At 38.7% G+C, this 13841-nt stretch overlaps 2 protein-coding genes across 2 annotated transcripts in view; both read right to left on the bottom strand.

Moving 5' to 3' along the window:
• LOC138962256 (deoxynucleoside triphosphate triphosphohydrolase SAMHD1-like) overlaps positions 1–13841 on the bottom strand; it is a 285667-nt gene that overhangs the window by 128117 nt on the left and 143709 nt on the right. The gene's annotated exons all lie outside the window — the stretch shown is intronic.
• The window catches only part of LOC138965530 (deoxynucleoside triphosphate triphosphohydrolase SAMHD1-like), a 36206-nt gene that overhangs the window by 812 nt on the left and 21553 nt on the right, over positions 1–13841 (bottom strand). Inside the window, exons 10-13 of the mRNA XM_070337742.1 lie at positions 7956–8057; positions 7251–7331; positions 1438–1542; positions 509–671 (exon numbers count right to left, since the gene is read on the bottom strand). Coding sequence (XP_070193843.1) covers positions 509–671; positions 1438–1542; positions 7251–7331; positions 7956–8057 — 451 coding nt within the window. The remainder of the gene's footprint in view (positions 1–508; positions 672–1437; positions 1543–7250; positions 7332–7955; positions 8058–13841) is intronic.

Below are 13841 nucleotides of genomic sequence, written 5' to 3'. Positions count from 1 at the left end.
GCTGACGACATTGCATGAAGGGATTTCCTTACCCAGAATTCTAAATTCTTGACGAAATACAAAGGATATGGTTCGGGAGGACGACGATCTATAGATCATATAGACGGTTTATTATATAAAGGGAAGCAAGCGGCTTAAAACGGGGGTCGACAGAGCCAATGAACAGTGATATTAACTTGTTTTCATTCACTTGTTTCCACATAAATGCAACGAAGTCAGAATTGAGACACAAGGAGTGAATGCAATACTTCTTACCAGAACGCGGTTCCAAACGCAAAACATCGCATGAATAATTCTTATTTGAAATAGCTTGCAATAAGGGCTTGGGTGGAAATTACACCAAACAAAGAAAATAAATTGCATTTACAACACTGAACTGAAGTCTGTAGTGGATGGTACTTACTGAAGTGAATTGTGCGTGTCTTTAAAAAAAATTATTTGAAGATCAAGTATGGTGAACTGATTTTGATGTCAATGTGTAAATACTGAAAGAGTTAAACCTACTGACCTTCAGTTCTCTTTTTCAATTCCTGGGCACACCATTCTTGGCAAACCGTCTGAAGTTTCGCAATCAGCTTTTTTTCGTCAGACTTAATATCATCAGCCCCCGTTTTGAAGAAAACGCGCACCAGATGCTCCATGAAGCAAAGCTGAGGCACTAGAAAGGACACCTGTAAAAAAGGACAAAATACACACTCTCTGGAACAGCAAGCTATGGATGTGACAAGACTGATGTCAGACACGTTCAGATTAGGTTTTGTCAGTAACAGAGTGTGGCGTAAACAAGAATCTAAACCTACACAACAGTGCAGGCCTTTACATGGAGTTTAGATCAGCCTTTCCCTTGGACATAATTATACTATAACTGTTTTTCTTTATGATTATGTGTGTGAGTGAGTGCGTGTACGTACCTGTATGTGAACCGCCTCTGTGTCTACATGTGTGTGTGTGTGTGTGTGTGTGTGTGTGTGTGTGTGTGTGCGTGCGTGCATGGTGTGCCGTGTGCGTGCGTGCGTGCGTGTGTGTGTGTGTGCGTGTGTGTGTGATGAGATGGCATGTTTGACAGTATATCATTTATGGTACCAGGATAAAGGAACGCGCCATACCCACAAACAACTTTTATTGCCATATTGGTCGTTGTCGAGCTGTTGTAAAATACGAATCAGAAAGATATTTGAAAAAGAAAAACTGTTTCGTGCAGGTCATTTTACTGGTAGAACGACTAGTTTTGTTTTAATTGTTGTTATAGTGACAGTCAGTAAAATATTCTGCACGAAAGTGTGTGTCTTTCAAAGATACCTTTTACCTTGTCAAAATAGTTTGAAATGGACAAACAAATCATCCTAACAGTGCGCGCGGGTGGTCTTTGGTCGGGTACTGTTCATGCATCTCGCCATCATCTCTCCTTTAGTGCAGAAAAGCACACAATAAACTAACCTCAACTGCCTTGAATTCCACAGCCTTATTTTGATCGTTCTTTTTGAAGAATCGCACGTTGTTCACCGGGTTCTTGGCATTGTTGCCGTAGTCCAGTTTAGAAACCTAAAACAGGAAAACAAGGAGCACACAAAGTGACTCGTAAATAATTGAAATGAAAATATAAGGGCGAAGAGTTATATGTATTACTCTTACTGAAATGTTCGAATACAGAGAGAGAGAGAGAGAGAGAGAGAGAGAGAGAGAGAGAGAGAGAGAGAGAGAGAGAGAGAGAGAGAGAGAGAGAGAGAGAGTCAGAATTTTATTTGTTAGGCCTCCGGCCCATAACAAGACTGGTGACACATAATACAAGCGAACAATGTTTAAAATAAGCAGAAAAAGCAACATTCGGCCTATGGACCTGCATCTTGCAACTGTGCATTTTCCAGAGAATAAGTGCGAAATCGTAGTGCTTTGTAAATATACGTTGCTGATTGTCTTACCACTTGGCCATTTGTTGAGGATAGTAATTGGCACATTCTAAACATGGATGGGTTCCGATAATACTTTGAAGCTATTAATTCAACTCTGATCTCAGTATAATGCGGGACAAACAAGTAAAAAAATGTACTTCCGTCTCCAGTGTATCATCTGAGCACAAAGGACAAAGTCTGTCTACGTTATTCACATTGGGTTTATACTGTAAATAGTGGTTATTTAAGGAGAGAGAGAGAGAGAGAGAGAGAGAGAGAGAGAGAGAGAGAGAGAGAGAGAGAGAGAGGGAGAGGGAGAGAGAGTGAGAGAGTGAGAGAGAGAGAGAGAGAGAGAGAGAGAGAGAGAGAGAGAGAGAGTCGGAAATTTTATTTGTTAGGCCTCCGGCCCATAACAAGACTGGTGACACATAATACAAGCGAACAATGTTTAAAATAAGCACAAAAAGCAACATTATGGACCTGCATCTTGCAACTGGGCATTTTTCAGAGAATCAGTGCGAAATCATAGTGCTTTGTAAATATACGTTGCTAATTGTCTTACCACTTGGCCATTTGTTGAGGATAGTAATTGGCACATTCTAAACATGGATGGGTTCCGATAATACTTTGAGGCTATTAATTCAACTCTGATCTCAGTATATGCGGGACAAACAAGTAAAAAATGTACTTCCGTCTCCAGTGTATCTTCTGAGCACAAAGTGCAAAGTCTGTCTACGTTATTCACATTGGGTTTGTACTGTAAATAGTGGTTATTTAAGGGTGAGAGAGAAATAGAGAGAGAGAGAGAGAGACAATGACAATGACAATGACAATGACAAATCTTTATTTTTCGAGGGTGACAAGAATAAGCATAGATATGCTTTTTTGCATCTGGCCCTCGCCCTAAAGAGGGACTAAACTATTTTACTATAACTATGACTAGGGAAAAAAAAGGTTACATAAAAACATTAATGGTAGAACATATAAGTTTATGTACATGAAGCGCATTATGTAGAAGCATTGTAGATCATAAGGTAGTGTTCAAAATTGGGTGTAAAGCAATGAAGATAAACGGAAAGTAACCCAACAATACATTAGCTCAGCAAAACAATGTATTACAGAGCCAAATCTTCGTGATTTTGTCACAATAAACCATAATTCCGATAATGAACAACTGTATACAAAGAAAACATACCAATCAAGTTTATTTGTTCATAGAGTTCATTAAATGGAAAGAATATTTGGTTCTAAAAGAATCTGTGTTGGTGGATTGCCGCAGGGCGTCCGGAAGAGCGTTCCAGAGGCTGCTTCCTGAATAAACAAGACTTGATTTAAATAGGTCTATCCTAGGAAGAGGAGTGTTTAGTTTTATAAAGTGGTGCGAATTCTTCAAAGAGAACTTTGAGCAAATGGTTTCGGGTGCATTTTCTGTCATAATTTTATGCATCATTATTCCTTTGTTGTAATTCATTCTTGACTTCAGAGGTAGGACCCCTATGTTGATGTAGTCTGAGTCGGTGAGAGTAGTCTGTTTGAGTAATACTACTTTTAGCGCTCTTTTGTGTAATCTGCTGAGTAGCTTTAGGGAATTATCACTTGCAGAGTCCCATAGAGTGGATGCGTAATCAATAAGAGACTGAATATGAGCAGTGAAAAATAACTTCCTGGCTTGACAATTAAGGAAGTGTTTAATTCTAGATAAGAGGTACACTTTCTTTGACACTAATTTACTAAGTTGTTCAATGTGAGTTGACCAAGACAGGTTGTTATCGATGTGGACACCTAGAACTTTGTGATGGTCGACTTTTTCCACTATATTGCCGTCAATCATTAAATCGGGACCAGTTGAGGTAAAATTCTGTCGTTTTTGTCTAGTTGTAATTATCATATATTTGGTTTTCTTTGGGTTAAGAGACATGTGATTTAGGTCAGTCCATTCTGTCAGCTGGTTTAGACTTCCTTGGAGGGATTCTGATAAGCGAGTTAAATTTTTGTTACTGGAGTGAATTGTGGTATCATCTGCAAAAAGTTCACATAAATGTTGAATATAAAGGGGGAGGTCATTAACATATATTGAGAAGAGCAGAGGTCCTAATACCGATCCTTGTGGTACACCGTAATCTACAGCTTGCATGCTCGATGCTCTAGTGTTTGTAAGAACTGTCTGTTGTCTGTCAGAGAGGAATGAACTAACAAGATTGATAGTATCATATCCGACGCCATACAAACCGAATTTTCTAAGCAATAATGTGTGATCAATTACGTCAAAGGCTTTTGCAAAGTCTACGAAAATGGCACCACAGAATTCATTATCGTTTATTTTGTCCAACCACTGATCAACAAGAGAGATTAAGGCAGTGTGGCAGGAATGCTTAGCTCTAAATCCTGATTGTTTAGGATGGAATAAGTTGTTTTGGTTGAAATGTGTTAGGATGTGTTTGTTGATATGCTTTTCCAGTGGTTTTGATAACACAGACAAAATGGAAATTGGCCTATAATTTGAGGGGTCTCTTTTGTCACCTGATTTAAACAGAGGAATGACTTTAGCCTGTTTCAGGGCGACTGGAAAATATTTTTTGTCTAAACAGAGATTGTAAATGTAGGTAAGTGTTTCAGAAATTACGGGGGCTGACAATTTAAGAATCCTACCATCAAGCCCATCGAGCCCCCGGGTGCCTGTTTGCTTGAGGTGTGTAGAGAGAGAGAGAGAGAGAGAGAGAGAGAGAGAGGGGGAGAGGGAGAGGGAGAGAGAGAGAGAGAGCGAGAGAGAGAGAGAGAGAGAGAGAGAGAGAGAGTCGGAAATGTTATTTGTTAGGCCTCCGGCCCATAACAAGACTGGTGACACATAATACAAGCGAACAATGTTTAAAATAAGCAGAAAAAGCAACATTCGGCCTATGGACCTGCATCTTGCAACTGTGAATTTTCCAGAGAATCAGTGCGAAATCGTAGTGCTTTGTAAATATACGTTGCTAATTGTCTTACCACTTGGCCATTTGTTGAGGATAGTAATTGGCACATTCTAAACATGGATGGGTTCCGATAATACTTTGAAGCTATTAATTCAACTCTGATCTCAGTATATGCGGGACAAACAAGTAAAAAATGTACTTCCGTCTCCAGTGTATCATCTGAGCACAAAGGGCAAAGTCTGTCTACGTTATTCACATTGGGTTTTTGTAAATAGTGGTTATTAAGGGTGAGAGAGAGATAGAGAGAGAGAGAGAGAGAGAGAGAGAGAGAGAGAGAGAGAGAGAGAGAGAGAGAGAGAGAGAACTCCAACTCGAAAACTTTATTACTGAGGAATAATAGCATTAGGTCCATATGGTCCTTTGTTACAGCTAGTCCCTACTATAATAGTGTGCTTGTTAATGGAAGCATACTATACACTCTCTCTTTCACGCATCCGCACAAACACTCGCACACACTGTACACCGACTTAATCGTTAGAGAGGTGCTTTCGGAGCTGTCTTTTTAAAAGAAGATAATGACAGACATGACTTGATATTTACAGGTAGAGAGAGAGAGAGAGAGAGAGAGAGAGAGAGAGAGAGAGAGAGAGAGAGAGAGAGAGAGAGAGAGAGAGAGAGAGAGAGAGAGAGAGAGAGAGAGAGAGATCAAATCATATTTAATCAAATCAAATAAAAATTTATTTTCGAGAGTTGTGGCATAAGCATTACAAGCGATCTTTTTTCAACCAGCCCTCGCCTAGAGAGGGACTACTCTTATCACATATTTACACGGCCATTAACGTAGAAGAGAGAAAAAAGCAGAAAGCATCAAAACTTGGAGTTGTTATAAAATGAAACACTGATGCTTTGGACAAATGTGACCCGTTCTAACAAAATAATAGATGAGTTGATTTTTAACATGTAATATGTATAATTATGCTAAGAAAGTACAGAAATCCCTCTTTAAAGGCTGACATTGTCCTATTTAATTACTTCCAGGGCTTTTCCCATCGTTGCGGGGATGTATAAATTAAGCTTCCTGCAAAGTTTTAGCTTTGAAGTCCTTACCAATTACGAGAAATAATTAATTCTTTATTGCTATGTTCTCCAGGACTTGGGCTATTTTTAGACCGTCAACACAGACAGTACAGCGTCGCCAATCCCCGCGTGAAGGAAATCGCTCACCTTCCACGTGCAAAACGTAGTGATATTGACACGCCAGATTAGCGCGGTAGCGTATTGTGCTAAGCAGGAAAGCGCGCTTTTCTGTATTCTTGTTAACTTCGCAATTTCCGGGAAACATCCACTTTCACTTTGAGACTGTTTTGTTTACATTCGACACTATCAAAACCACTTTGCAATACTGAAATAATTTTTTCTGTGTTCGAAAGCTACAGCTAATCGTTATTATATCCCCTTAGGTACAGTTTTATAACATTATTGGCACATGTAAACAATAGGAATTAATTAATGAACGCTACGAAAAGGGCAGCCTTTAAGATGATGTAAGTTCCAAGTTAGTGGTAACAAAAAAAAGACGTTGTTACATTAGGTTAAAGTTAATAACCAGCATATCGGCTATTTTAAGAAAATCACTGTTGAAGTTGTCACACTGGAAACAGGTATGTTTCCCTACCAACCTAGGTAAGACATGCTTCGTAGCTAATGAAATGATGAAAAATAGTATTAAAACAAAACGAAAAGCATAAAAATGAGACCAGAAAGAAATGTTTTGTTGGCCGTTACAACCGTTATGATTGGGTTTCTATGAAAGTCTTGATGCACCAGAACCAAATGTAGTCCTTGACCTTTCCAACGATGTACAATAAACGGGCCTTCTGCAAATAATCAGTTTGACAATGTGGCCTTGTGTGCCCTTTGTTTACAAGAAAGGGACGCTTCGGATCGATAGTAGGTATCAATAAAATCAAGTTTATTACATTTTTAGGATGATTTTGAGTAAATGCAGCCAATATCAGGTAAAAAAAAAATCCTCTCCAAAACAGCAAACAAGTGAATTTCAACCATATTGACCCTCACTACCTTTTTCTGTTCACTGAGCAGCTGGCCGCCAGCGACTTATCTATCATTTTGTGAGAACCGGTCACAAATATGAAAATAAATCTAAAACGAATTATTCAGTTAATTTGACATTAAATACAATGAAAGGTGTTTTTTGAAAGTATTGAGACTCATTGGGACTTTCACAAATTTTGGGAGAGAATTCCACAGGACGCTGCCAGAATAAGCTACACTTGACTTAAAGAGAGAGAGAGAGAGAGAGAGAGAGAGAGAGAGAGAGAGAGAGAGAGAGAGAGAGAGAGAGAAAGAGAAAGAGAGAGAGAGGAGAGAGGGAGTGTGTGTGCGTGTGCGTGTGTGTCTTTTGCTGTGTCTCTGCGTAAGTGTGAACCTGGATACGAATCCTCTCATCCAGCTTGTCTGTCTTGGTTTCCTTGAGAATCAATTCCTTGATCACCTCTTCTGGGTTTTCCTGTTACAAAAACAACAAATGGTTCAATTGGTATTTAGATTTTTAGTGCTACAGGTTCAGACTCTGTAATATATACGTATTTTGTTTTCAAGATTTTTCTCAGCAGTTGCCTGCCATCAGAATCTCCAACATATTCAAATAAGCAAAAGAGAGAGAGCGAGAGAGAGAGAGAGAGAGAGAGAGAGAGAGAGAGAGAGAGAGAGAGAGAGAGGGAGAGAGGACAAATTCTTTATTTACGAGGGTAATGGCACAAGCAAACAGGTGCTTTTTTACATCCAGCCCTCGCCCATGGGAGGGTTTAATCTAATGATAATACGTTTTAAAAATGTTAGAATATCAATCAAAGAAGTAATAGAAAAAATTATAGAAACGATTAACAGACTAAACAAACAAACAAAATATACATACAAACGAACATAACACATCATTATCAAATGCATAATGAAAACAAGTTTCAAGCAAGCAAAAACGTGAGAGAGAGAGAGAGAGAGAGAGAGAGTGTGTGTGTGGGTGTGTGTGTGTGTGTGCGTGTGTGTGAGTGTGTGTGTGTGTATGTGTGTGTGTGTGTGTGTGTGTGTGTGTGTGTGTGTCTTTCTTTTGCTGTGTCTCTGCGTAAGTGCGAACCTGGATACGAATCCTCTCTGCATAAGCGAGAACCTGGATACGAATCCTTTCCGCATCCAGCTTGTCCTGTCCTGGTTTCTTGGTTTCCTTGATCATATCTTCCTGTTACAAACACAACAAATGGTCCAATTGGTATTCAGATTTTTAGTGCTACAGGTTCAAACTCTGTATTATAAATGGGTTTTTTTGTCAAGATTTTTCTCAACAGTTGTCTGTTATCAGAATCTCCAACATGTTCAAATAAGCATATTTTCCAGAATATATCCAAAGATCCAAAGTTGGGGATGGAAGTTCACCAAAAATTGGGAACATACAAACTAAAATACGGTGGATGACATGGGCGCCCCCGTTTTTTGAGCAAACGCCACCCAAGGCATCCTTGTATCCTTAGCTGATTATGACTTTATTCAGTTATTCTGCAGAAAAGACAAATGCTGGAGAAAATCCGTTCTTTTCTGCAGCATTTCTGCATAATGTCATCTTCGCCGAAGCAGCGTTTTTTTCTGCAGCAAAACATTTTACTGCAGTAAAATTGAAATCAAGAATGCTGCAGTAAAACGGTGCTGTTGTTTTACTGCAGAAAACCTGTTTACATTTTTTCTGCAGCATTTTGTACTGGCTCTTGGTGGATTATGACATTATTCAGTTTTTCTGGAGTAAAACCGAAATGCTGGAGAATTTTTTTTTTTATTTATTTTTTTATTTTATTTTTTTCCTCTTTTTTCTTACTCTCGTTTTTTAGGAGATCAGACATTGTTAATCACACATGTGCGTGCGGTTTTTTTTCTTTCTTTTTTTTCTTATATCGGAAGGTTTTTTTTTATTTTTTTTATTTTTCTATTATCATTTTAATTCTTATTAAGTTATTATTGTTTTCCTTCAGTCTCACTCTTTCTCTCAGCTTCACACTCAATGGACAGTAAACAGATCATAGACAATTTTTTAATTTTTTTTTATATTTTTATTTTATTTACATTTACCCTTTCTTTCTCTCTCTCTCTCTCTCTCTCTCTCTCTCTCTCTCTCTTTCTCACACTTGTCCACACAACATCTCTCTCTCTCACTCTCTCTCTCTCTCTCTCTCTCTCTCTCTCTCTCTCTCTCTCTCTCTCTCTCTCTCTCTCTCTCTCACTCACTCCCTAGTCTGTCTTTCTCTGCATCCACTTTCTTTCTCTTCGACTTGTCTGTTTTTTTCTGAATTTTGTTCTTCGGATTCTTCTGTCTTCTTCTTTGTTCTTCTTTTTTGCTTCGTCTCTCTCTCTCTCTCTCTCTCTCTCTCTCTCTCTCTCTCCCTCTCTCTCTCTCTCTCTCTCTCCTCTCCCCCATACTCTGTCGGTCTCTCTCTCCCCCTCTCTCCCATAGTCTGCCACTCTCTCTCTCTCTCTCTCTCTCTCTCTCTCTCTCTCTCTCTCTCTCTCTCTCTCTCTCTCTCTCTCTCTCTTTCTCTCTCCCTCTCTCTCTCTCACTGTCTCCTCTCGTTCTATCTTCTCTCTCTCCACTTACTATTTTTTGTACATTTTGTCCTATATTTTCTTCCGTCACCATTTCTCCTTTTGTTACCTAACGTTTCTTTATTTCAATTTCACAGATAGCAACATATATGCAAGTCACAAGTCAATTATATTTCTTAAACTTAACTCTTTTTCAAAAATACATCCGATCTCTAAAGGGGTACTGTATCTATAAATACCTATGCACATTTTTGCAATCAAGATCAGCAAATTGACATAGTTTGCTTCAGCGGATGAAATAGAATTCCTTTTAACTAGGCCAAATAGGGCATCCCGCACATCAACATGAATTCTTTTCGAACAAGCGGTGAAGAAGGCTTCTTCAACAAGATTCCACACTTTGCTTATTTTTCTACAATAATAAAAGAAATGTTCGATATAATCTGTCTCTTCTGTACAATGTGTACAACTAATACTCTCTGCAATGCCCATTTTATACAATATAATGTTCGTTGGATAAATGTTATGAGTTATTTTCCAGTGTAGCAGTCTCAATCTTACTTCTTTTGATGCGTTGCTTGCTATCTGCCAAATGTCCTTGTTTATTTCAATTCCCATCTTTCTTTTCCAGAAACTGACTGCAATAGTCTCAGTTTGATAAGCGTCTACCATTAATTTACGAAACTGCCTGGGTTTAAATGTACTTATTTTTTGATAATCCATTACCTTCATAGCTTGTATTCCATTATCATTCATCTTCAAAAAAAGGGATGCTATTGCTGTGCGAATTGCCCCATATTCAAATAGTCTTGTTGGTTTATGCCCAACTCTTTCACAAATCCTGTGAAATGGTAAAAACATATTATTCTCGTATAAATCCTTCACATAGCATATATCAGATGTAACCCAATCACGTAGAAACATTGTCTTGCCACGATAAGCAATTAGAGAGTTATTCCATAGGCATAAATTCTCCAGCTGGGTCATGTTTTGCACGCATGGAAATATCTTTTCATGGTTGTCAAGCCAACATTCTAAAACGCTTTTCCAGAACTTGTTTGTAATCAACCCCAACCCTTTAAATAAGGCTGGTTTGACGTTTGCTTGAAAGCAGCATAGATTTTTTCCGAGTTTGGAGAACATACTGAGTGGAATACTTTTCCAAGCTTCTTCGTTTGGTTGCAGTAATTTCGAAAACCATCCAAGTACAAAGGATTTTTGAAAGTCACCCAAATCAATCATATTTAGGCCACCTTTACTTGTTTCCTGGCACATAACTTTTCGTTTTACCTTTTCATAGGCTTTTGTGTTTGAAAATCTTTGATTGATTTTTTCTGTCAAGTTTTCTTCGATTTCCGAGGCTTCTAAATTATTACAAAAATATATACCAAGAATTTTGACTTTAGATTTCCATCTGAAGCCACATGGCTGCTCATCAGAGTACTTCTGTGAAGCCAACCACATGGCCTCCGATTTCAGTCTGTTCACAGCCAGTCCTGAGAACTTGGAGAAATATGACACCAATGTCAGAGCATTTTGCACATCATCAGTGCCTTTCAGAAAAAGCGTAATATCATCAGCGTACAAGATCATTTTCAATAGTCTTTCTTGATTAGTACTATTGGCTGATGGCAAGAATACCCCTTTAACTGACTGATCTGCCCTCATCTTGACTGCCAGCAGCTCTAAGGCGAGCACGAAGGCCATTGGTGAGAATGAGCAGCCTTGTCGAATTCCAGCGTTCATTTCTATAGGTTCTGACAACCACCCCATATAATTTACACAACTTACTGTTTCGTTCATGAGCGTAGTGACCCATCTAACAAAAGTGTTACCAAAATTGAAGCGTTTAAAGGCATACATTATGTATTCTTTTGATATTGTGTCGAAAGCTGCTTTGTAGTCTAGAGCTATGAGTAGCCCTGGTTTGTTCGTTTGTTTGAGATGTGTAATTATATCATCAATCATTCTAACTGCTGTGCGACTATTTCTGCCTTTCATAAAACCAAACTGATTTTCATGAATTATTGTTCCAAGCACACTTTTTAGGCGTACTGCTAGACACTTTGCCAGTAACTTATAATCTGAGTTTAGTAAAGATATTGGTCGCCAGTTATTCAGATCATCCCTTGAAAGTTGCTTCCCTTTGTGTATTAATGTTATAACTGCTCTCTTTTGGGTCGGAGACATTTGACCATTATCAAAAGCGGCGTTCAAGGAACACATAACCATTGTCTTTATCTGACACCAGAAAAAATTCATAAAACCAGTTGTTAGACCATCTCCGCCTGGTGCTGAGCCATTTTTCATTATTTTTAAAGCCTTTGTGATTTCATCTTCAGTTAAAATGCCCTCAATGCTATTTTTCTGTTCTTCGGTCAATTGTGGAACTTCTACGTCTTGTAAAAACATTTCAACATATTGTTCATCAAATTTAATTCTTTTTTTGTATCTATTTGAATAAAAACGAGTTTGCTCTTTTACAATATCTTGTCTTTTTTTCAATACTTGTCCCTCCTCATTAGTTAGTCTATCCATTACTTTACTATTTGCTCGAGCCTTTTCTAGGTTGAGAAAATATTTAGTGTTTTTTTCCCCGTCTTCAATAAATTTTACACGTGCCCGTGCATGGGCACCTTTTGCTTCTCTAATCGCATACAATTCCATTTCTGTTTTATACTTCTCCCGTTGATCAACTAATTCTTTGTCTGTCGGGTTAAGAGCCAAATTCTTCTCTATCTCATCTAATTCAGACTGTAACTCTGCTTTTCTTCTGTTTGATAATTCGTTCTTAGTTTTACAGTATGCCATGCACCATTCCCTTATTTTAATTTTGCAGAGTTCCCAAGCAAAGAAACAAAGGCAGTTTCATGCAGTGTGGGCGCTGCTTGGATAAATCCCACACAACAGCAGAGTGCCCCAACCCCATCAAATGCCGCCAGTGTCTAAAAGACAATCATCAAGCTGGCGATCCCATTTGTGACATGACCCCTCCGAATTCATGTCCCCTCCACCTCCCCCTCCCCCTCCCCCCCCCCCCCCCAAACCCCGTCCAGAACAAACACACTGACGAAGGAACCAGAGGCCCCCTGCAGACAACAAAGTCCAAGCCCTTCTACCAGTAGAGGGAGGCCTAGGGCAGTCAAGTCGAAGCAAGTCTCTGGGCAGAGCACCCTGCACTTCAACAAGCGAGACAGCAGCTCAGTAAAGCGATTGCGTTCTCGATCTGTATCACCGAAACAAGACAGCAGCCCCAAACAACAGGGCAGCAAACAACCGAGACTGACAATGCCACAAACACCCGATAGCGACGGGAAAGAGAACACGTGCGACACGGAGACGACAGGGCCCGACACAGCAACACACACAGCTTAGGCAGTCTTTTGTGCTGAACCCTGACCGTACTTCCCTGTTGACTGGTGATTTTCACGTGCTACGCGACGACGGCGATGGTAAAGGACTATGAATTGGCTTTGCGACTTAATTACACTCGGGTTTAATGAATAGCGTCTCGGTATGTTCTCTTAATGTAAGAGGATTACGTAACAAAAGAAAAAGAAGATCTATATTTGATTTATTAAAAAAAAAAATATGATTTGATATGCTTGCAGGAATCATATATTACGGACGACGTGAAAGATCAGTGGGAGAGAGAAAGGGGTGGAAAAGTGTTTCATTCTTCAGTTTCCTGTCAGAGCATGGGACAAATTATTCTCTTAAAAAACGTGTTGGTGGTGAAGCAGAATTAGTATTTAAAACAGAAAGAATTTTGTGCTTGAAAATTACATTTGAAAATGATTTTCTTTATTTGGTGAATATTTATTTTCATAATAATTCTGTCGAAAAAAGTCAATTATGGGCACAAGTTAATTCGTGTTTTGAAGAATTCGAAGGTGAGAAAATAATTTGTGGGGATTTCAATTGTGTTTTGAATAACGAGATAGATATTGTGAGTGGTGAAAAACATAAAAAGTCTGATGTTGTTAATTTTCAAAATGTTTTGCATAGTAACGATTTGAATGATGTTTGGCGCTTGTTTCATGCCGACGAAAAGGAGTTCTCCTGGAGCAGGAAGAGCCCTTTCATTGCCCGTCGACTTGACTATATTCTTCTCTCTGGTGGCTTGTTTGATAAAACATTATTTTGTGACATGGTCTCTGTACCACATACAGATCACCGATTAATTGAGTTGAAAATTCAGTTTGTGAACATAGTACACGGACCTTCTTACTGGAAATTTAATAATCAGTTATTGCGAGACAAAGGTTTTGTTGATTTAATGAATAATTTGATTGATGAATTTCTGTTGCAAAATAAATGTTTATGTGATTACCTAAAATGGGAATTATTAAAAATTCAAATGCGGGAATTTTGCACAGCCTATGCAGCAGGAAGAAAGCGAAAACAAAATTAATCCCAGCTTTATCTTCAGAAG

Source organism: Littorina saxatilis, linkage group LG1, assembly GCF_037325665.1.
Source record: "Littorina saxatilis isolate snail1 linkage group LG1, US_GU_Lsax_2.0, whole genome shotgun sequence".
Lineage (NCBI taxonomy): Eukaryota > Metazoa > Mollusca > Gastropoda > Littorinimorpha > Littorinidae > Littorina > Littorina saxatilis.
The sequence above is the reverse complement of the archived record's forward strand: the minus strand, read 5'-3'. Positions and strand labels throughout refer to the sequence as shown.